The sequence below is a fragment of the Condylura cristata genome, unplaced genomic scaffold (assembly GCF_000260355.1).
Source record: "Condylura cristata isolate star-nosed mole 26May11 unplaced genomic scaffold, ConCri1.0 scaffold00014, whole genome shotgun sequence".
In the NCBI taxonomy this organism is placed as follows: domain Eukaryota; kingdom Metazoa; phylum Chordata; class Mammalia; order Eulipotyphla; family Talpidae; genus Condylura; species Condylura cristata.
This window is the reverse complement of record NW_004567115.1, coordinates 42,166,620-42,190,146: the sequence shown is the minus strand read 5'-3', so window position 1 is coordinate 42,190,146 and position 23,527 is coordinate 42,166,620. Positions and strand designations below refer to the sequence as shown.

Sequence of the window (23,527 nt, the reverse complement as noted above, 5' to 3'; positions counted from 1 at the left end):
TCCCGAGGGTAACTCCTTCCTGTACTTTCTCTATGGCAATGGGTTTTTTTTTTTTTTTTCCTGTGCACTTTTCAAACATGCCCAAGCATCCCATTAGCCTGCCCTAAGGAACCACTTCCCTACCCATCTCTCTGGCCTAAGTCATCACCCAGCTTCCATCAATCAGCTCTCTTCAACCTTCTCACCGACCCCATTCTAGAAGCCAAATAGAAAATTCACCAAATTGCTTAAGATTGAGAAGCTGCATTTTATGAGTTGATGACTAAAGCCTCTTCAGTTTTGGTTCCTTGGATTTTGTCACCAATGACTGGAAAAAGAGGGAAAGAACTATTTCACACTCAAAAAATGGATGTCTATACATAATACATATTTAAAAGGTCACAGGCCTGTACATGAACATGTACAGGGGTAATTTTTGCTATTTTATTTGGTCCACAACTTCAGACTCCTTTCATGAAACCATTTACTGCTACCAAAGGGAAGGTAAAGTCTGTGTTAAGTATCTGAGGCTACCATGCTTATCAAAGCCAAAAAGGCAGCTAACATATCCTATTTCGAACCACATTTCATAATTAACCTTGGCCTACACCTCATTTAGATGTATGTAGAGTTCGTCGAGTTAATTTCTAGAAACATTCAAGAACAATCCTTTCTAAAATGGAAATAATCTGAAAGACCTTTAATCGTATTGAGGAGTTAACTAAGGATGCATATGCCTTAAAAGTTGTCAAACCCTTTCTCTAGCCAAAACCATTTGAACGTTGAGGACTTCAGGTTTGCTAAACACATTGCTGCTATTCATGCAAACGGCTCACACTTAACAGGTGTAACCAGTGTGTTTATGTGCTGAATACCTGTCATTTAATTCTGGAATAGTCCTGTGAGAAAATGATGCACAGAAAGAGTAAGAAACTCTCTAAAGACTCCCAGCTGATAGGTGATCAAGATAGACTTAACCCACGGTGAGGGCTCTGATTACAGAACTTTCTTGCCTCTTGGGTTTCTAGGCACTTCTCTAAAGAAGTGTCTCCTCTGTTACCTAGAAAAGAACCCTCTGGCAGTGACTGAATACTCTCCCAGGAAGTCCTCAATTAATGTGTCCTGAATAAATGGACACAGTTTGAAATTTTTTTAAATGAGTAAATAAATGAAAAGTATTGCTATCCTTTGAGGAATAAAAACAGAAAGATTGTCTCAAAATCTTGTCTCCCGAAGTACTCTCCTGGAATCCTGTGTAGTCCATTTTGGTAATTCAGAAAGAATAATTCACAAGGTGGAAAAAAAAAAAAAGCAGTGGGGAGTTGAGGGTTAGGGGGTGAGGCGGTAATGGGGTTATTCGGTAGGAAAAGAGGACAAGGTGCTAGACCCAAAGAGATGGCTCTCTTTGGATATACATTTCCAACCTAAGTCCATAATGGATGCTCAGAAAACCCAAGGGGAAGGTAGCCTAAAATGTCAGTGGTTCTAGGTTAAATTCATTTAACACTCCACCTCACTCTGAAGTGCTCTAATCTTGAAAAAAGTGCCTTTGACGTGAAGCGGGGTCGCTTCAGTGACTTCCCAGGACAGCTCTATTTTAGAAAGGACGGTACTAAACAGGGTCCGAGGGGTGAAAAACGCACCGCGACGGATCGAGGCTGAGGCACAGCCAGGACGTCTGCAGCCTGAGCAGCCCGGCCCCCGAGCCTGGCCTCGGCCCTGGGCCGCCGCCAGGGGCGCCCAAGGCTCCGCTGGGCCTGGGCCTGGGCCTGGGCCTGGGGCAGGGGGCGGGGGCTGGACCTCCGGGCCAGAGCACTCGCGCGTCCGGGCCAAGCCGGACGCTACCTTGCGGTGACTCCGGGCCTGGAGGTCAACAGTAGCGTTCCGGCACGGCCCGGGCTACCGGCCCTCACCCAGCACGCCCCACGCCGAGGTCACTGACCCCGCGGGAAGGCACCACCGGCCCGCGGCCATAGGCCGCCGCGCGGGGCGGGAGGAGGCGCGGCCGGGGCGCGGGGCCCGGGCACCGGCTCCCCCGAGGGCGGGCTTTCCTGCTGCAGGTGGACTTTGCCGGGCTCGCGCCGGGCGGGTCCAAAGACCCAGGGCCCAGGCTCGGCCTTCTGCCGGGAGCCTCAGCAGAGATCTCTAGCCTCCGTGAGACCGAGACTGTCTGGACCCCGCGGGCGACGGCGGCGTGGTCTGTCCAGAGGGAGCAGGGGGTGACTGTATTTGACCAGGTTGTCTGGTTTTTTTAGTTCTCAGCAGCTGGAGAAGGCGCCGCTGCCTGTGGGGTATCAGAGACATGAATTACGCAAGATTCATCACGGCCACCAGCGCGGCCAGGAAGCCGTCCACCCTCCGCATCCTAAGTGAGTCCTGGGTCCGCACCTCCTCTCCCTGCCGGGAGTGGTTCCCCGCTGAGCGCCAAGGGTGGTACCAGCGTAGTGGCCTTCATTCATTCCAGGGAAGCTCCTTGAGAAGGGGGCGCAGCCATGAGTTTGATCCCAGGAGGCTGTTCTATTTACCATCTCTCCTCCTTGCTAGCTCTGACTTCTACGTGGCCATCTCTACCACTGAGATGGGTCAGGAAAAGCTATTCCAGATGTTCACTTCAGACTAATATTCTGTCACGAGAGATTGTTCGACTTTTAGTTTGACGCTGTCATGCAGCAGACAGAACTAGCTCGGTTTGTGAAGGTCTCCAGTGAATGTGTCTGCTTCTTTTCTATTATTGTAGCCGACTTACTGATCTCCTCGCCCAAATCAGTCATCTCCTTAGCTACTGGAGCGCCAAATGCGAACACGTTCCCCTTTAAGACGGCGACTATCACCGTAGAAAATGGAAAGACCATCCGATTTGAAGACGAGATGATGAAGCGAGCCCTTCAATATTCTCAAAGTGCTGGGTAGTTAGCTATAAATAATATCACTTGGTTGGGTTATTGTCATGTGCTGTACTCTAAGGCCCACTGGTAAAGAAAAAATGATGGGTGCCTTTTTTAACTAACTGTCTACTTGACAGTTAGAAAGGTTTGAAATGGGTACTTGACAGTTAGAAAGGTTTGGGGAAGAGTTTTCAAAAATTAAATAACTAGTAAGGATATTCAGTGCTTCATTGACTACTTCGTGACCTTAAACGACAAGGAGAATCAAAGAAGTGTTCTAGAAGGAAGTGCCATTTGAGCTGAGTCTGCAAAAATTGACAGAGTTAGGTGAGGAGATAGGTTTGGATAAAAAAGGAAACGTCCAGCCTGGGAAGCAGCCCAGGGCATTTTCTAATCATTGTGTTTCGCTTTAAGCTGGCAGCTGGGCAAATATGTTGCCCTCATATCAGATGCCCTTCATTTCTGAAAGGCAAAATGGAACACAGTCCTTAGGGCTTTCCTTAGCTTGCCTTCTTCCAGTGATAAAGGGCAAGTTAGTGTTTACAAATTACCCTTATTTAAGAGAACTCTGTGTTGCCACAAAAGTACATGACAACCAAATGAATTCTATGTAACATTATATATACAAAGGCTTTGTTTCCAGGCTAAAAGGAATATATGGACCCTGAGCTTCTAGGTAGCCTAAGGAAATGTCCATAAGAACAAAGACTTAAACAGTGATGCTTTAGTAGAAAAGAAAAAGTGCAGACTTTGGAATAAAAAAAAAAAAATGTTGATTCGAACTTCAGCTCATTTAAGCTACTGTTTGGATTTATGTGACTCTTAATCTCTAAATCTGTGACCTTGCCTCTTAAATAGGGATATTAATATTGGCCAAAAAAGCATTTCAGGATTTTTTTAAATGAATGTATAAAATGCCTTCTATAACGCTATCATTTAGCTCTGGTCTACTATTATTATGATTTTTACTACTAGAAATTTGAAAATATATTTTTTGCTTTAGAATCCCAGAGCTGGTATCCTGGCTAAAACAGTTTCAAGTAAAATTGCATAATCCTCCCACCATCAATTATCCATCCAGTCAAGGACAAATGGACTTATGTGTCACAAATGGCAGCCAAGAAGGCCTTTGTAAGGTAAGACTGAAAGGGAAGGCTACCCACCCCCTGAGCACCATATGTCCATCAATGCTGTCACCTCTCACTTAATCACAGGAGGATCGTGTTTTATGAGTTACCTCGATCTTCCTTGTCATTACCTAAAATTGTAAATAGGAGACTTAAAGACATCCACCAAGCTGATTTTTCTGAAGTACAGGTCATGTGATCAATGACCCAGAGTCGGCATCTATTAAAACAAGGTTCCCAGTAAGGGAGTACCCACCCCTATGGTTTTTAAAATTCTCTGCTCCTCTGACTGTGTCAGTACCACACTAGGCAGCTCTCCTCTGGCCCTTCCCTCTCTCCTTAGCTTTCCCTCTACACAATTACTTATTGTCATCCCACGAGGCTCAGTCCTTGAACCTCTTACCTCTTCATCTATACACTTACCCCAGTACCTCCACTAACACAATGCGGCCTGTAATTTAATGACTTCCAAGCTCCATCCAAATCCATTAGTTCATCCGCCCACCTGACACATGATATTTCAAAGGCACCTCAAACCAAATACTCACCATCTTCTCCCTCAAGTGGATAATTCTGAGTCTTTTGACTTGGTTGAATGATACCACAACCAGAAGTCTAGCAGTCACCATTAACACCTCTTCTTCCTCACTCCCTTCTAATGCACAGTTGTGTTTTGATTTCCCAAAGACCTCTCCAATTAAAGCATCATTGCCCTGATCCAAAGTACCCTCTGCTGTCCACAGGGTGGCAGCAAAAACCTCCCAAATAATGCTAAAAAATTCTCCACGCGTAATCTCACCTCACTCTTACACTTTTCATATCACAGCCAAACTGATCTCCAAATGCATAGCTGAGAGCCTTCCTGGCTTCACTTGGCCTCAGTGCCCACTTCTGTCTCCCCTCACTCCACTCCTCTTTACACTCCCCTTCAAGTCACTGAATTCTTGGTGTATTCAAAACCCTCATCTACATGTCACTTCCTCAGGAAGCTCCCCTGAATGTCTTGAATCCCAGAACATTGTGTTCTTATAACGTCAAACATCCATACTTAGTAGCAAAGATGTTCACTGCATCCTCACCAGGAGTGGATTCCATCTCAAAAACCTACTTTCTTTGCTTATCCATTAAAGTTTTATTCTGAGAGGACAGGCTCTGATTCTAATTCTATTTCTGATGTTTCGACCACATCTAAAGTCACTTTCTCCACTAGAGTCCAGAACCCCACAAAGTCATCCATGGTAGTTGGAATCAACTTCTTCCAAACTCCTGTTGATATTAATAATGTGGACCTCCTCCCATTACGAATGTGCTTAAGGACATCTATAATGGTGAATTCCTTCCAGAAGATTTTCAATTTCTATCGCCCTTGTCCTCATAAGAATCATTACTTATAGAACCTATAACTTTGTGATATTTCTTATACAATTAAGACTTGAAAGTCGAAATTTCTCCTTGTCCTCAGGCTGCAGGACAGATGTTGTGTTAGCAGTTGTGACATCAAAATGAATCTCCCTTCCATCTCCATCAAAGCTCATGGGTGACCAGTTGCATTGTCAAAGAGCAGCCATACTTTAAAAGAAATCATTTTCCTGAGATATTGCTACTGATCTCAACAGTGAACTTAAATTATTCGAAAACAGGGCCCTCCTTGGTGGTGCAGTGGGTTAAAGCACAGCACTAAGAAGCTAAAGCCACTTCAGCATGATCCTCGCCCTGAGGTGATCCACATAGCGGCAGACCTCTCCTGACCTGCCCGCTGCTCCCCTCAGCAGTGTACTTCATCAGTCAGCCTGTTCTGCTCCCCACTCTGTCTCAAGTGAAACCTCTCACCAACCCTGCATCTCTGGCCTGTACTCCAGTTCTGTATGAATAAATAACTAAATCTTTAAAAATATATTTTCAAAAACAGAAGTGCTGTCATCCAAACAACACGTTTTTATTCCATTTACAGTGCATGGGCAGAGTAGATTTAGAATATTTCCTAATCTCCCTAGGATTTTCAGAATGATAAAATGAAAATCAGTTTCAACATAAAGTCACCAGCTACAATAGCCCCTAACAAGAGTCAGGCTGTTCTTTGAAGTTAAAGATTGACCTCCCTAGCTAAGACATTTTCTGGCATCTTCCAATACAAGGCTATTTTGTGTATTTTGAAAATCTGTTGCTTAGTGTAGCCACCATCCATTATCTAGTTACAGCTCTGGAGAGCTGGCTACAGCTGCTATATCAGCACTTGTTGCTTCATCGTATACTTTGATGTTATGGAGATGGCTTTTTTCCTTAAGTCTCATGAACCAACCTCTGCAGGCTTCACACTTTTCTCCTACATCTTCCCCACCTCTCTCAGATTTCATAGATTTGAAGAGTTAGGTGCTTGCTCTGGATTAGGTTTTGGCTTAAGGGAATGTCAATCAAATGGTTGATTTGATCTATCCAGACCACTAAAACTTTCTCCACATCAACAGTAAGTTTGTCTTTCTTGACATTTATATGTTCACTCTTCATTTCCTTCAAGAACTTTTCCTTTGCATTCACAGCTTGGCTAACTGTTGTGCACAGAAGTCTAGCTTCCCAGCCTATCTCAGCTCTCAACTTAACCTCCTCACTAAGCTTAATCATTTCTAGCTTTTGAGTTAAAATGAGAGAAACATGCAACTCTTCCTTTCACCTGAACACCTAGAAGTTACGGTAAGTTGTTAATTGGTCTAAATTCAGTATTTCTCTATCTCAGGGAATAGAGGAACACAGGAAGAGATGGCCATGGGAGCTGCTGGTCAGTAGAGCACTCAGAATAAATACTCTTTTAACTGAAATGTTAATTAAATTTGCCATCTTATATGGGAGCAGTTCATAGCTCTCCGAAACAAGTACACAGCAGTGACATTGAAGGTCAGTGATCATAGATCATCATCATAGATCTCATAGGGTCTCCTTGGTGATGTAGGGATTAAGTCTCAGCACTATCAAACTATCCACAGCCACCACAACATGAGTGTGATAACCGGCCAGGGAGCTGACCCACATGGTACAACAGATCTCTCCTGTGTCACCCACTGCTCCCCTTAGCAGTGTGTTTCATGGACCTGCATGTTCTGCTCCCTATTCTTTCTCTTGTGAATCCTCTCTCTCACACACACATACACCCATACCTCTGGCCTACCCCCAAGTTCTTGTATGCATAAATAATTAAAAGTAAATCTTAATAAAAAGTAATAGATATAATAATGAAAAAGTTTGAAATAGTGTGAGAATTTCCAGAAGTGACACAGAGACACAAAGTAAACACATGCTGCTGGAAAAATGGCACCAAAAGACTTGCTGGAGGTAAGATGCCCATAACCCCTCTTTGTAAAAGATACAATATCTGTAGGGTGCAGTAAGATGAGGTGCAATAAAGTGAGATGTGTCTGTACTATCCAAACTAATCAGTGCTTCTGTTGTTAGGTGTTCGAAATGATCCTTAACCCTGGAGATAATATCCTCTTAAATGAACCTACTTATTCAGGAACTCTTCATACGGTGAGTACACATTTTTTAGAAAAGACTTGTCAGAACAAATGACAAGAAATCATTGAATCTTTAGAATTACCTGTCCACTGAAAAATAAAATAGTGCCTTTCATTTGTAAACAGGAAAATCTAAAATGACATAGATAAAAATGTGCCCTATGCTTTATATATTACTTTGTACAAAATGCATCTAAATGTACAGAAGCTAAAATGAGGTGGTATAAAATGACATCCAGTTTTCATAAAACCAGTATTCACTTGAAAAGTGACTTTTATTTATGGAAAACTATTTTTTCATTACAACTTTTTATTACCATATGCTTAAGTATAATCATTGTTGATCTAATATAACTGTAAATGACTTCAATGTAGCTAGGACTTTTCATTCCAGCATTAACTTAATGGAATTTTTAATATGCAGAATGAAGAAGCTGACTGCCCAGCACTGCTGTGTGCTGGTTAGAACACACCACTGAGTTTTAGGTTTGTTTGGAGCACAATATTTGAGTGTGAGTGTGTGAGTGTGTGAGTGTGAGTGTGTGTGTGTGTGTGTGTACACAAACTGGAGCACAGTCAGAGAAAAGTAAGGATGAATAGGAAATGAAAACTTATCATATAAATAACGGTTATAGTAACTGTGGATGTTTTCCTCCAAAAGAGAAGACTCAACAGAGACAAGAGAATTGCCCCAAGTATATCAAAATTAGCCATGGACTTATCTGTGCATGCCCTCAAAGTTGACAGTACTGTAGCTAAAAGGGTAGAAATTACATGAAAAGAATTTCAACTCAATATAAGCACTTTCTAACCTTCTCACCCAAGTCCCTGAAGAGGTAAAGCATTGTCCCAGCTACAGGTGCTCAACCTTTGCCTACATTGCTGCATAACAAATGTTTCCTAAGAACAGAGACACTCAAATAGATACCATTTATGCTCAATTAATTTTAAATTCATGGGTTCCCTTTTTTCAAATGTAATATTATCTTTATAAGAATCAATATATAAAGCATGAGCTAGCTTAGAAAAGGCAAATTTTGTGAACACTCTTGAGGAAGGATAAAATTGGTATTGTAAATACTACTTTTTCCACTGAGTAACCTGAAAACTTAAGGAAACTATTCCATTTGTAGTAGTATTCAAAAGAATAAAACATTTAGGGATGATTCTAAGAACGTGGGGCATGTACATAAAGACTACAACACATTGCTGAAAGAAATTAAGGACCTAAATATATTGCGATACTTAATAGTGTCAGTACTACCAAGGCCATCTATAGATTCAGTGCACTTCCTATCAAAAAATTCATTCTTGTAGAAATAAAAATGCCAATTCACAAAGCTAAGCCCAAAGACCAAATACTGTATAATTCCACGTGTGTGATCTATCCAAAGCAGGAGAATTCATGGAAATGGAAAGGAGATTAGAAGTTACTGGGAGCACGGAAGGAACGCATGGGTTTTATTACTTAATTGGCACAGAGTTTCTGTTTGGGGTTATGAAAAGGTTTTAGAAATTGATAGTAATGATGATGGATAGATACACTGTGTGACGGATAGATACACTGTGCATGTAACTGTTGTCACTGTTGTGTTCATTTTTGTTACATATATTTTATCACAGTTTCCAAAACTAAAGTAAAATTTCTGACTTGCTGAATGATTCTTATTTTCCAAAACTCCTAACACTATAAATATAAACCGTATCCATATACTCCACATGTATGCACACGCAAAAGTGTTCTCACATATCCAGACACAAACCGTGTGCCAAGCTATGAAGACAGATGCTGAAAAGCAAAATGTGTTTATTTCATGGTCCAGATTGGCTTGTTAGGCTCATACTCTATGTGCTTCTTAAATATAAAAACCCTTTAGCTATATCCTAAGTAGACTGGATTATTCTTCCTTAGTGCATAATTCTACATTTCGTGGCTTAAACGAATACTTACATACTTGTCTTTTGAAAATTGTTTGTCAGAGAATCTCAATCAGTTATTATTTCTGCAAGTATGTTTTTCTTTTAACTTATGTTCAGTCAAGAATAAGATTCCACAAGATCTTTATAAAGTTACCTCTATAAGCCAGGCCACTACTTGCCAGGCCAGTCTTAGCAAATGGGAAGATCTTGAAATCCTTCCATGCTCCTTGATAAATTGTTACCCTGATCCCCCTAAAGCCCCAACACCAATCTAATCCCTTTCCTAAGCCCAGCCTGATCCTCCCCTGAATCAGAGCTAATGCCAGCATTGGGGGGGTCTCTAGGGCTCAGGTCTAGTGCTAAAAATTCTTACTGTCACTTTGTAAATATTCTTCCTGTCACCTTTGCTTATAACTGCCGTATGTCTGAGCATAACAGATGCCTTAGATGAGTAATTTACTTTGTCAAAAACATTCGTTCATAAATGCTTTATGAACCAGTTCTAATTATAAATATAATTCAGTCAGAAGAGACTAAGTCATGCTATATAACAATGACCCAATATCTCAGTGGCTTACAGCTACAAAGGTTCATTCCTCTCTCACACTATACCACAAGGCACCTGCAGCCCTGCTCCAGAGCATCTCCATCTCCAGCCCCATGGTGAAAGAAGCAGCCTCTGGCTAGAACACTGTCACTCACCAAGCAAAGAGAAGAGGTGAACTGAACTACAAGCTAGACTTGAAAGCCTCTGCTTAGAAGGACACACTCACCCACTCAGAAATTATTGACCAGAGCCAGTGGGCACATGAGCAGTATAATCCTTGCTCTGGGAAGCAATGGGGTATACTTGAACAAAAATGGTATCTTTCCACAGCCATAATTATAATACACTACCTCAACCCTGGGCAGTGTGGAGCTGAGGAGGTTTATATGTTTAATCAGACAGACAGGAACATGGTACTATTCTCGGTTAGCATGAAGGGCACTTACATTCTGGGATCATGTGTGAAGTGGGCTTTTTGTTTTTCATACCTGTTCAACAGCTGCAACCCCTGGGCTGCAACTTTCTGAATGTTTCCAGTGATGAACATGGGATGATTCCAGAGTCCCTCAAGGATATACTTTCCCAATGGAAACCTGAGGATTCAAAGGACCCCAAGAAAAACACCCCCAAATTACTTTATACTGTCCCAAATGGCAACAACCCTACTGGAAACTCATTAACAGGCAACCGCAAAAAGGAAATCTATGAGGTATTATCAGGAATGTGATATATGGCTACGTGCTCATTTCTTTTTGACTTTAAAGAGTATGGTGCTAGTTCCCTTTCTTATCCACCTCTTGCCTTCAAGGAAGATGATCTGCTATAAAAGTAAGTCATCTATGCCAGGGTCATAATTGATTTAAACTCAAGAAATTATTACATCCTTGTTAACTATAAGATTTTTCCTTTAACTGATATTTTCACAGAAAGAAGTAGCGTTTCTTGGCCTGATGTTAAGTTCTATGAGGCTACTTAATATTCTATCCCATATTTCATTTTCACCATTTTATATTTGTGTTTTCAACTTGTCTCTTCTCTTTCCTACTCCTTGTCACTTTTGGATAGCAAAGAAATCCTTTGAAACTCAGAGGCGTCCTCCTGTTATAAGGTCTCTTTAGGTATCTGATTCTGATGCCTAAGCTTTTCACTCTAAACACTTTTTTAAGTAGCAAACACATATGGAGCTATACCAGTCTTTGAAAAATAAGACAAATGTGCCTTTGTGCAAAACCTCTTTTATGTATCTGACAGTACTACCTAGCCTTGCTAGGCTTTTGAAAACAAGTACCAAACCCTTGTTAAATATTTAACTTAATCATATACAATGATATGATAATATTTTCAAGCAGTCTTTTTAGTCACCATATACACTTTCATTTCAGAATATTGTCTTACTCTTATTTTCCCCTATTCCTGAACTCTGTCCTGAATTCTCATTTACACACTCCTCTTCCCCTGACAGTCCCATCCAGTTCTATGGCTATATATTCCATTCTCAATGGAAATGACTTTCCCATGTACTCTAGACTCCTGAATCCAACCTCAGTATCCAATTTTTGTATCAAACATCCAACATAAATGTCTAATAGGCATTTCAAACTTGACATGGCAAGTAGAACTCCTGATTGTCTCCAGTCCAAGCCCCTCACATTCTCCAGTGCCGTGTACAATGCCACAGCCAACAAGCACCTTTTATTCCCTGTCCCTTGTCCCCCTCCAACTCCTCCCAGCCACACCATCCTGTGAATTCTACCACAAAATTCATCCATGTCTCTCCCTAGCCATTACTACCTTCGTCTCCTCAGCCACCACCTGCCCTGACTGGTCTTCCCCAATTGCACCCTTGTTTTAGGGCTGCCCAGTGAGTCAGCCTGACACAGTACCACGCCACTGATTCACTCTCAAATGCCGCCCCATTTAATGGTCTACCTAACTCTCAAACCTCCCCCATCTAAAGTCTGTTTGTTGTCCATTGTCTTACATTCTCCCAGGGGATGTGAGTCCCATGAGAGCAAGAGCCTTTAGTGCCTTTTCCCCCTCCGTATCATCATTGTCTAGAACAGTAGGTACTCAACAACATATTGAATGAGGGAATAAATGATAGAAGAGTACAAAGAATTATGACTCCAAATGGTGTTAATTTTAGATACTCTTAAGATATAAAATATACTACTTTAACCTTTTTTTTAGCTTGCAAGAAAATATGACTTCCTCATAATAGAAGATGACCCATACTATTTTCTGCAGTTCAATAAGGTAAGCAACAATGTCAATTAGCATATCAAACTAAGATCTTTCCCTGTATTTGATTTGGGCCTGTTCTGCCGAGTCGGAGCTACTCCAGCTTTGTATTGAAATTAAATTTAAAATGTTCAACTGACTACCACTTTCATCTTTAATCTTTCAATCTGTCCTGCCTGGAATTGTTACTTTCCATTTCTGGTATTACCAGTCTTTGCAGAAATTGCTTACCATCAGAGTGGTAGCTGGTGCTCTGTACTAGACATTTGGACAAGCAGAGTGAGACAGCACTATGGTCTTGAATTCCAAATCCCAGTTCCCAGCTCCTTCACCACTGTACAAGAGACGTGTAATGGGTTTTATCTTGGGGTGTCAACTTCAATCTTGGTATGGCCTACTGGAATGCTGTCTGAGAAGGACCTGGAAGCTGTGCTCAAGCTAAAGGAGAAAAGGTTGTGCTCAGTTAGTGATGTACACTATGGACATTACTTGCAAACAAGCCACATATGTGCTATTTTTCATTTAGATCCTAGATCTTTCTGCAGAATAATGAATTTTAGATTGTTTCTCACTGATATGGATTAAAATACTTAATTCCAGGGACTCTCTGGTGGCCTAGGTGTTAAGTTTCAGTGCTACCACCCAGAAGGCCATCTAGGGCACCTGAGTTCTATCCCTGGCCAGAGAAGTGATCCATATGGTGCAGCAGACCTCTCCTGTCTCACCCACTGCTCCCCTCACCAGTGTACTTCATCAGTTGGCCTGTTCTGCTCCCCACTCCGTCTCTGGTAAATCCGTTCATCCCCTGCACTTCTGGCCTGTACCCCAGTTCTTCTACACAAAATTAAATATTTAACAAATAAAAATGCTTAACTCAGGGCCCTCTCTGGTGCACAATGGATTAGGATGCAGCACTGCCAGCTGCCACAGCTTCTTCAGTGCAAATTTGATCCCTGCCCCGGAGGTGACCCACATGGCATGGCAGACCTCTCCTGACTCACCCACTGCTCCCCTCAGCAGTGTACTTCATCGATCTGCCTGTTCTGCTCCCTACTTTTCTCTGGTAAAGCCTCTCACCACCCCTGCACCTCTGGCTTGTACCCCAGTTCTGTGTGCATAAATAAATAAATCTTTAAAAAAAAAAAAGTTTAAGACCTTAAAAAAAATGCTTAACGCTTCAAAATCAACACTGCATTTATTTGTTCTCTAGCCTACAAAGACTGAATACATGGGTCCAGTCTCCCATCTAAATCTACAGAGAAGAAACAAAAACTCTTGCGTATTTTATCTAATTTGCCTGAATGTCATGTCATGCCTCCACCCTCACTGTGACCAAAGTCCCCTTTCTTCTTTGTGCTACTTGTGAAGTATTGTTGATGTCACTATTTCAGAGTGGCTACATTTCTCATCTTTCTTCACTTTTTTTTTTTTTTTTTTTTTTGTCTTTCTAGTTGTTCTAAGAATCTGTATTCTCTCTCCAAGTCAACCTCAACACTGCTGGCACTCTTTGTTTTGATCTTGTCTGAACTAGTTTTTCTTGAGTTTCTGAATCTGTTAATCTTGGATTTCAAACCTCGGGGCAAGGAGCATCTATATGAGTTTTCAAAATAATGGCATGGTAAGCAAATGAGAAAGGCTTGGTATGTGTTTTGGCAGAAGAGCATGTGAAGACAGGAGACACTAATAAATGCACGTGAACTCCTGTTTCCTTTGGTTTGGGTTGAGATGAAAATAAAGGTAATGGTTGCCTATGAGACCTGAATCCACAACGTCTCCATTCTCTACTGAATTCGACAGTCACCAGCATTGTTCTCAAACTGATCATGGTCTTGTTTTGTTTCTTTCCATTTCAAGCCCTGGCCACCAACATTTCTTTCCATGGACGTCGATGGACGTGTCATCAGGGCTGACTCATTTTCAAAAATCCTCTCCTCTGGGTAAGGCACTGTCTCTTGATAGAGTTGACTGCTCCTTTTAGTTCAACTGGTTTGTCATCTAAGATGCTTGTATTCTAATTGTCTTAAAATGCCAGTCTAATTATTAATATGAATGCAGATCTTTTCTCTTTATCTCCAGTCCTTTTAATCTAAAGGTATAGTAGGACCGGTCAGCTTTTTGGTTTCACATATGAAAGAGCAAAGGTAGAGATATGTGGTCAGCTGGCATTCTATTTTAACTGTATATTTAAACTTATATTTGTATTTTAAATAAGAAGTGCTTTTAAGAGAATGGAAATATTCTCTAGGTTCATTTGACCCCAGGTCACAACCCTCACCCTAAAGAAGTCAGCAGAGAGATGTTTATTATTAATACAGGACTGGTATGATATCTTTTCTTTTTTGTACAGGTTGAGAATAGGATTTATAACTGGACCAAAACCCTTGATAGAGAGAATTATTTTACACACACAAGTTTCAACAATGCACCCTAGCACTTTTACACAGGTAAGAAAAACTTAAACAGGATTTTTTTTTTAATTTGATCAGAATAAGTAATAGATGTTGGCAAGTAAGGTTGAGGTAAGGTGACATGGAGGGGAATCACTAACTGAATTAACCTGGTGTTGTATTGTGGCATAGGCTACAAACTTCTTGAGAGTCAGAGTGTCTTATTCATCTTGTATCCTTAGCATTTTTGGCCAGGAATTCCATTAATAAAAAAAAAAAAACTTTGTTGAGCAGAGTAAAATGGAACTAGACTTGGTGAAAACATTGTCTTGGACCACATAATAAGAACAATGATTTCAAATCTTAGTGACTTGTTATTTGCCTTCATTATACATATGTGCAAGCTTCTAAAGATACTTCCTGGAATATATTTTCATTAAAGTAGCATTATTTTGGAGAATGTGTAAACTCCCTCAAAAGCTTTGAGAAAGTACTGAATTCACCACTAAGGTGACTGGACAATAGGACCCCAAGAATAGATTGTTACACAAGAACTAACAAAACCCCTTTGCAAGGTTGACGGGGATTAGGACACCTGTGTGACAGGGCACATTCCGGAGTGAAGATGCCGGACGGGTCTCAACAGGCTGGGGCTTCTTACATATTTTTGTATCTGTTAGTAACAGAACTTCACTACCCATTTATAGGACCTTCTATTTTAGAGAGAAAAACTTACCAAGATACTACATAACTTAGTACTTCTACATATTGTTTATGTGTCAGAGGGAGGATAACATTGCAATTAAGGACTTGGACTGGAGCTGAACAGCTAGTCTTGATTCCAAGTTCTGTAACTGTCTGTGTAACCTCACGAAAGTTAATTTAACCGTTGTCTCGGCTTTCTCATTAGTGAAATAGAAATAATGAACTCCTGGGGCCCTCCCTGGTGGCGCAACTGATTAAAGCACAGCACTATGAAGCTATCTGCAGCCACTGCAGCATAAGGTCGATCCCCAGCCAGGGAGGTGACCCACAGGGCACAGCAGACCCTCCTGTCTCACCTGCTGCTCCCATCAGCAGTGTCTCAATCAGTCTGCCTGTTCTGCTCCCCACTCTATCTCTGGTGAATTCTCTCAACCCCACACCTCTGACCTGTAGCCCAGTGTCTGTATCCATAAATAAATAAATCTTTTAAAAAGAAATAATAAACTCCTTAATCATAAGACTATTACTTAGAGTGATGTGGTAAACTATATTAATATACTAGAATAGTTTCTGGAATGTAACAAGGATTACATAAATATTTGTTATTTTGATTGTTGTCATTATTTATAATAAACTTTTTTTTGAAACTTTAGGTTTTATATTCATTTAGGGCCATCTGTACAGGTGGATAGAATACTTAGTTTACTCTAATAGATGACAAGCCCCCTCTTAGTTGAGATCCTGGCCTAAACATATTTGCTTTACCTATATTGCAAAAGGATAATATTTGAACATGGAAGCTTTGCTCTATCTTGTGGTCATTTACATTGAGAATCATGTGCTTTTATGTCTAACAAAAAACACATTTCATCATGAACCATGGCATTTGTTATCATTTGATTTCTTTTAGCTTCTTGTGTCACAGCTTCTACACCAATGGGGAGAAGAAGGCTTCCTGGCTCATGTACAGAGGTATTAATTCATTTATTTCAAAGTGAATGATATAGAAGGTCAGTAAACATAATATAGAGCATCCAGCGTACTGCTTTATTTCACTTCCTTTCCAACTGTCCCAAGATAGACAATAGGAAGAGTCTAGTCAAAGCAAAGGGTGTATTTGTTCTATTAGCGCTTCACCTAAATGCCTTCATAAAAGATTCCAAGGTCTGTTTTGAAAGCAGTCCCCATCCCATTTAAGGAATCTGAAATTCCCAGCATGTTGGGATTCACTTATTTAGAGTATTGAAAGCTCATGTATATAAGTATTTTATTTAATAATTAACTGTGAGGAACAGGCATTGACTCAAATACAAAGAATATAATTTCCCTATATAATCAGAATATTGGCACACCTTATGAATTACTTGTGTAAACAGATTACTTGTGAGGCCATTTAGAAATAAAGAAAAAAACAGATTGTGCTTACTCCCAGACAGTGATTCATTTCAGTAGTATCTTCTTTAATCCTTAGTATTTCCCTACCCCATAAATGACAGTCATATTTGGACAACTGAAGACAGAGATTGAGGCTACTATTTCTGTTGATAACAAATTTAAATTCAATATTATACACAGAAATGGATTTTGCTGTGTTAATTTTGTTTTCAAATTATTCCAAAACAAAGGAAACAGCATAATGATTAAATGTTTACCACCAGATAGATCAAGTAAATATGCTCTACTCCCTTCACAAGCATTCAACATTTTACTCAAGAAACAAAATAAATTCTTATAGACTGAACTTCAGAGCCTTTTTGTTTCTGCAGCTAATGTACTAAACACATTCATTTCATTTGTTTCTTCTTCCAGGGTTATTGACTTCTATAATTCCCAGAAGGATGCATTATTGGCAGCTGCAGACAAGTGGTTAAGTGGTGAGGATTAAGTAAATCCTATTTGCAGTATTCAGTAACAGCTGTATAAGCAGGCCATAAACACTGTGTGGTTTTGTTAGTAATGTTGGGGGTAAGAAATGAGTGCAGGAGGTTTCTTATCAAAGTACCAAGAATTCTTGTTACTCTACAAATAATCTCAGAAGTTACAATCTACACAGCTCTGCACAATTCTACCTGTTAACAGCAAAGAATTAGTAAGTAAATCTCCAATAATATACTTAAATCTTTGGTTATTTTAAAATTTTACTCCAAAATGTAAAAGGCATTGTCAAACAAACAATATATTCCTTTCCTATCTATATTATATCATAACAAAACAGTACAATCTAATGAATCTAAAGTAGATCTCTCATTACAAATTATTTACTTTCTAGTCACATTAATTTCATGTATCTTTCTAATATGAACAATTGCTTATTTGATTATAGGATGGTTTAGATTGGATTTTCTATTAAGAAAGTCAAATAAATCATATGACTTTAATTATCAAAAATGCTTTTATTATGAATGTTAGTAAACCAAAACTATGAAGTCCTTGTTTCTGTTATATCTTATTCCTCATGGAGGCTTGGTAAAAATAATTATCTTATTGATATAAGTATTAATACCTCATGTATAGTGAACTTGAAGAAAAGGTTTTAATCAACAGCAATTATTTTTAAATAGTTAAATAAATATTTAACAGCTAATAATGTTAATCAAAATAATTTTCCTTCCTTCTTGGTTTCTCTATCCTATTAGTCAGTGAAACATAAAGCCTACAAATAAACCTGGAAAACTTGAATTATAAAGTAACTTTTGAGAAGTAATTACATCCTGATAAAAACTCTAATCCATTGGACTTTTAAGCTGCTATACAAATGACAGTATTTATTGCAACACTGGAAGTATCTAGAAAGAGTTAAAGAAATCATCTAACATTGAAAAAGCCATGTTTGGCGAGGGTCAGTCTACCTAAAAGAGGTAGACATAGGTGCTAGATTTCTTATACTACTCTACATCTGACTAAAAATGTAAATACAGGTATGTCTGCTCCCTGTCTTTCATGCCACATTTTTAAAAATAATACTCAGAACATCAATTTTCAGGACTCATAAAGTCATATTTTTAAAAGATGCTAGCACTACAGGAATTTTTGGGAGGAATACAAGTTTACAGTTATTACAGTCATATCATGAATCAAAATATTGGGTATCAAAATAGCTGCAGGAGACATTTGTTCTCTTGTCCATAGGTTTGGCAGAATGGCATGTTCCTGATGCCGGAATGTTTTTATGGGTTAAAATCAAGGGCATCTCTGACACAAAACAACTAATTGAAGAAAAAGCCATTAAAAGAGAGGTAAGGGGGAAGAGGGAGTTTTAGTTTTTCTTTAAAATAATTTTTACTTGAATAAAAATGGCACAACATTCATTATTGCTCACCACCCAACTCATGATTGGGTTAAATCCTTTTCTACCCTTTGCTGGGTGTGTGATTTTGGGTAAGTACCTTCTCTGACTTTATATGCAAAATAGAGTTAATAAGAGTCCTCATTCTTTCCCCTATAGAGGGTGGCTATACTAATTAATTCTTAAATCATAAGTGTATTTAAATTCACTTGAGGATTAAAGCCTAAGAAATGCAAATATTTTTCTGTGTAGCTTTCTAATTTACAAAGAAACTATCCTTTCTCTATTCATTAATTCCTTTATCATTTTTGTCAGTATTTTCTAAATACTAGATCTGTTCCTAGGATCCCTTTTGTCTTAAAGCAATAAGCACAAAAGAACAGATTATGATGTGTTGGCAAAGTATCATGCTAGTGCTCTGAGACCACGTGGTCTACAGAGTAGACATGGAAACTGACTGGCCAGCCCTGAGTGCAGCACCGCCATCTTGGGAAGTCCACTCATTCTCTCCAGTCATCTTATCTGAAGGCAGAATCCATGCTTTATGGATTATCCTAATCCAAGTGATAGTCCATAGCAGCTACTTAATAAATACTAAACTGATTTATTGCAAAGAAATGTATTTTAATATAATAAAACAATTTAGTATTTTCTTGGCTTTGATACCTATGCCCTTCTCCTTAAAAGTATTTGCTAAGTGATTGTCTTTCTGAGCTAGATGCTAAGGATATAGACTTCATATTTTGTTGTAGTTTTTCATTCATCTTTATTTATTTCATTTATCCTGTGCAAGAATCTTTACTTTTCCTAAATTACTTCCAGAATTTATCCAGATTTTGGCCATCCTACCAAAGAGATTATTGCCACTCCATCTTCTGCAGCAACTTAATTCTAGTACATCCCAATTTTTTTTCACTATATAAAAAGCAATTATTTTCATCTTGCTGTTAACCAGGACACAGAAAACAATCTTCTGCTTTGAAAGCTCCCTGCAGTGCTCCCACTTTACCCCCAACTCATCTTATTTTAGCAGTGAAGTGTTTGTGTCAAGGTGGAGTTTATACCAGATTTACACCATATCACTAGCAGTTACTAATGCTTTTTAAAAATCATGGTCATACTACCTCAAAAATGTAATCAAAGGTTCTTTCAAATTCACCTAAAATTTTCAGAGATATGGTTACAGGCAACTCTGATCCAATCAGGGATTCAGAGATCTTAACTCCTTCACCTATTGCTCTTCAGGCTTCAACACATGGATCCCCCAGTAGCTACGAAATGGAAAAATTAGGGGGTCACACATGGGAAGCTCCATGTATCACTTACATCTAGTGACTGCGATTCAGCCATGTGGCTACACGCAGTGGAAGAGGCTGATGTGCCCAGCAAGCAGAGCAACGGGATTTCATCAGTGCTCTATCTGCCACCGTCGCTAGTCATCAAGAGGAGTTGCTCCCGACACTCCACCTTGACGTAAACACTTCACTGTGTATTAACGTCTTAATTTCTTTCATTTCATTGAGTGAATCCCCATTTTTTCAGGAGGGTCTTTACATTCTGGATCTCCTCCCCGAAATATCAATCCCTTTTTGCTGTCTAACACATACTTATCTTTGAATTTCTAATTGTGATAACTTAAGAATGGTATCTCATTGTTTAAACTTCCGTTTCTTGAGTTTGGTGAAACATGTACACATGTTTGCTACCATTTCTTTTTTGTTTCATTTCTATTTTTTCCATAAGCTGTCCTTTGGCATTAAAGCTACAATTTTGGTGTTTTTCTTCTCAGTTACTGTACAGTCTTTATATATGGAGAAAAGGTAATTTTTGAAATGTTCATTATAAACATTATTCCAGTTTCTATGCTTTTATTTTTGTGTTGTATGACATACAGAATTTTTGTACAAATTGTTTCTCTTACAATTGCTCTCAAAGTCCTTCCCCACTTAGTTTTACCTGTATTTTCTTAATAGTAATTCACTTTTTTATAAATTCTCTTAGATCTTAATGGTTCCTGGAAATTCCTTCTATATTGATAGCTCAGCTCCCAGCCCTTACTTTAGAGCATCCTTCTCTTTTGCAACTCCACAACAGATGGATGTGGTGAGTACAGTAGTCTCTCCAGAGTAACACTAGATGTCAATTCTGGTTTGGGGCACATGTGTTTGTCTTAACTTTCTGAAAAGAAAATATTAGTTGAAAAAAAATTACAATTTACCATTAAAGGGCACATTTTAATAATAGCAAAAATGGCAAATGTATGAACCAAGTGTGAATTAAAGGTTAATGTCTTTATAAATAGTTTTTAGACCTACTAAGCAGTGTTGATAGGCTATCAACATGTTATGAGAAAACCCTCTTTCCTTCCATTAGGGGAATAACATGAACTGAAAATACTAATTCATAAGAGCCACTTGTGCCTGTCTTTGTTAAAATATATATATATGAACATGAATCAAATTATGTTCACAAAATGTTTGTTAAACCAAAATAGCAAGAAGCAAAGAAACAAGTAGCTAAGGACTGTTTTCCTGGGAATCCAAACAAAGGAGCCGTAATTGAACCTTGGGAAGAATTTATATTATCCTTGGGCATGAACTGGTTCTTGATGGATTCTCTACTTCCTTGCTTGCTCGTGTCATTAATATGCTTTTCACGTGCTATCTTGACTTGTATGTATAAATGGAGTTAGACTACTGAATCAGTAGGATAGATGTGCAGTGTAAAACACAATAATGTATATTAGAGTGAAATAGAAAAACGACTGGTAAAGGGTTATAAATAGAACAAAGACAATCCTAGGAATCCCATATGCTCAGTGGATGGCACTGAGCACATCTTACCCCGAAACCTGACTTTTTACGACCTTTTCCCAACCTAAGATGGATATTCTCTTTGAATCTTTTAAATTAGGATAGTCTTTTCCTAAGTAGCATCCTAATTTTATTAATTCTTATCTGTTTTATTTTAGGCCTTCCAGAGATTAGCCCAACTTATAAAAGAATCTTTATGAAGAAATCTAAGTTTTCAGAGTATTCATGGATTTTTCAGATAAATTATTCGCTATGTTTTAGCAAGAAGACATCATCATTGTTGTAGCTACAGAGCTGAATTTCATCAAATTATATATATTTCTATACTAATTTAACTAGACAGATTATAAATATTTTCATAATTCACTTATACCTTTTGATAAAAACTCAAACTGCTTTTCTCCTGGATTTCATTATAAGGAACTCTGTTGTTGCTTTATAGTATCTAATATGTCTTCTTTGAAACTAACCTTTACAATTAATTATGGGGCAAATAATTTCAACATGGCACATAATATGAACTTTTTCTACTTTTAGAAAATGTAATAAAATCTTGTTGCAAAAATTGTTAGAATTTGACCATTATGAGTGATTTTTAGGAACAGTACTCCAGATATTAAGTCACAACACAAAGATCCCTTTTTAAAAAATCTGAAAATAAACATGGGTAAAGGTATCAGACCTACTAAAGGTAAAGAAGAAGCAGGGATCAGGGACACAGATAATGTGCTAATTGTATTTTCATACTACACAATTTACAAAAGGTATTCTCTGCATGTATGCAATCAAATCTACCCTAACCCTTTGGGGTACAGCAGGTACTCAAATAATACCTCATTCAAAGCCATTTCACTATAACATTGATGAGAACTTGGAGTCCCCTGTTATGTGGAGTTTACATGTTCTCTCCCTGTCTCTGTGGATTTTCTCCAGGGACTCCAGTTTCTTCCTACATCCCACAGATGTGTATGTGAGGTCCTTGTCCTGAACCTCCAGTGCAAGTGACTGGATGTGGGTGTGCATGCCCCCGTAAGTGAAGGGTGTCCTGTCAAAGGCTGACACCCATTTAGAACAAGTACACCAATAAATACAAGTGACTGTTGACTATCAGCAGTATTCTGGAACTTTGGTGATACTTTCGTGACCAGAAATATGCTATAGGAAGGTAACTATTGTTTAAACCAATTAGTCTATGGTAACACTGGTTTTGTTATGTGTCATTTCACTCAAAGTCATAGCTTTTAAGAACCTATCAGTGTTGTTAAGTGAGGACTTACTGTAATTAAAGATTATTTATGCATGCATAGAAGAACCCAGAGGTGCATGGAAGAGGTGGTGAGAGGATTTATCAGAGGCAGAAGGGAGCAGAACAGGCCGATTTACTGAAGTGCACTGCTAAGGTGAGCAGCAGAAGAGACAGGAGAGGTCTGCTGTGCCATGTGGCTTGGCTGAGGATTGAACTCAAGCCGTGGCAGTGATAATGCTGAGACTAACCCCTACACCAACAGGGAGTCCTTTACTGTATTTAAAATGCAATTTTTTAATAATTTTCTTTCTCACCTTTTAAGGTTTTTATTTTTCTCATGTGATTAGTAATGTAATATATGTCAGCATTTTTAAACAACCCCAAAGGTATAAGGAATAAAATAAATTTCTTAATAGCTCATGCCCAAAGATAACTGCTATACACATTTATCTACTTTCTTTTAGATGTTCATCTACATATACACATGTAATATATAAATGTATCAAACCTTATCATGACTGTATCATAAATACCCTGCATGGGTTTTGTATTGCTGGGTAACAAATTACCACAGTGTTCCAAGAGCCCTAATTATGAAGTTTTATAAGTTTCCTGAAGGAATTAGGAAGCTTACATCATTGTCATTTATAGTTCTTATTTTCCTGGCTTCTGGATGAGATATTACATTGTCCTACAGTTCCTGAGCAAAAGTCTCACCTCAAAGCTTTAATCAGCATCAAGTCAAAATCTCTATTTCTTAAACTGGTAAGTTACTTCAGAGAAATTGGATGTGCAGGGCCTTAAAGCAGCATTGAGACAAGGAACCAACATCCCACTAAGTGAGAAGAAACAGGAATGTACTTTAGAGAAATTTATAAAAGTGTA

At 38.9% G+C, this 23,527-nt stretch overlaps 1 protein-coding gene across 1 annotated transcript; it reads left to right on the top strand.

The window, feature by feature from the left end:
• Positions 1-1,818: 1,818 nt before the first annotated feature.
• AADAT (aminoadipate aminotransferase) lies at positions 1,819-21,927 on the top strand. The gene is made up of 14 exons (XM_004682396.2): positions 1,819-1,912; positions 2,235-2,348; positions 2,717-2,885; positions 3,868-4,000; positions 7,436-7,510; positions 10,464-10,673; positions 12,155-12,220; positions 14,060-14,142; positions 14,553-14,649; positions 16,208-16,269; positions 17,107-17,171; positions 18,427-18,533; positions 20,585-20,686; positions 21,555-21,927. The coding sequence occupies exons 2-14, from the start codon at positions 2,282-2,284 to the stop codon at positions 21,594-21,596; spliced, it is 1,278 nt and encodes a 425-aa protein (XP_004682453.1). The 5' UTR covers positions 1,819-1,912; positions 2,235-2,281; the 3' UTR covers positions 21,597-21,927.
• The last annotated feature ends 1,600 nt before the right edge of the window (positions 21,928-23,527 follow it).

Coding starts and splice junctions, on each gene's coding strand:
- AADAT (XM_004682396.2), top strand. CDS start 2,282: ATGAATTACGCAAGATTCATCACGGCCACCAGCGCGGCCAGGAAGCCG. Junction 2,349..2,716: donor GTCCACCCTCCGCATCCTAA/GTGAGTCCTGGG, acceptor CTATTATTGTAG/CCGACTTACTGATCTCCTCG. Junction 4,001..7,435: donor GCCAAGAAGGCCTTTGTAAG/GTAAGACTGAAA, acceptor TTCTGTTGTTAG/GTGTTCGAAATGATCCTTAA.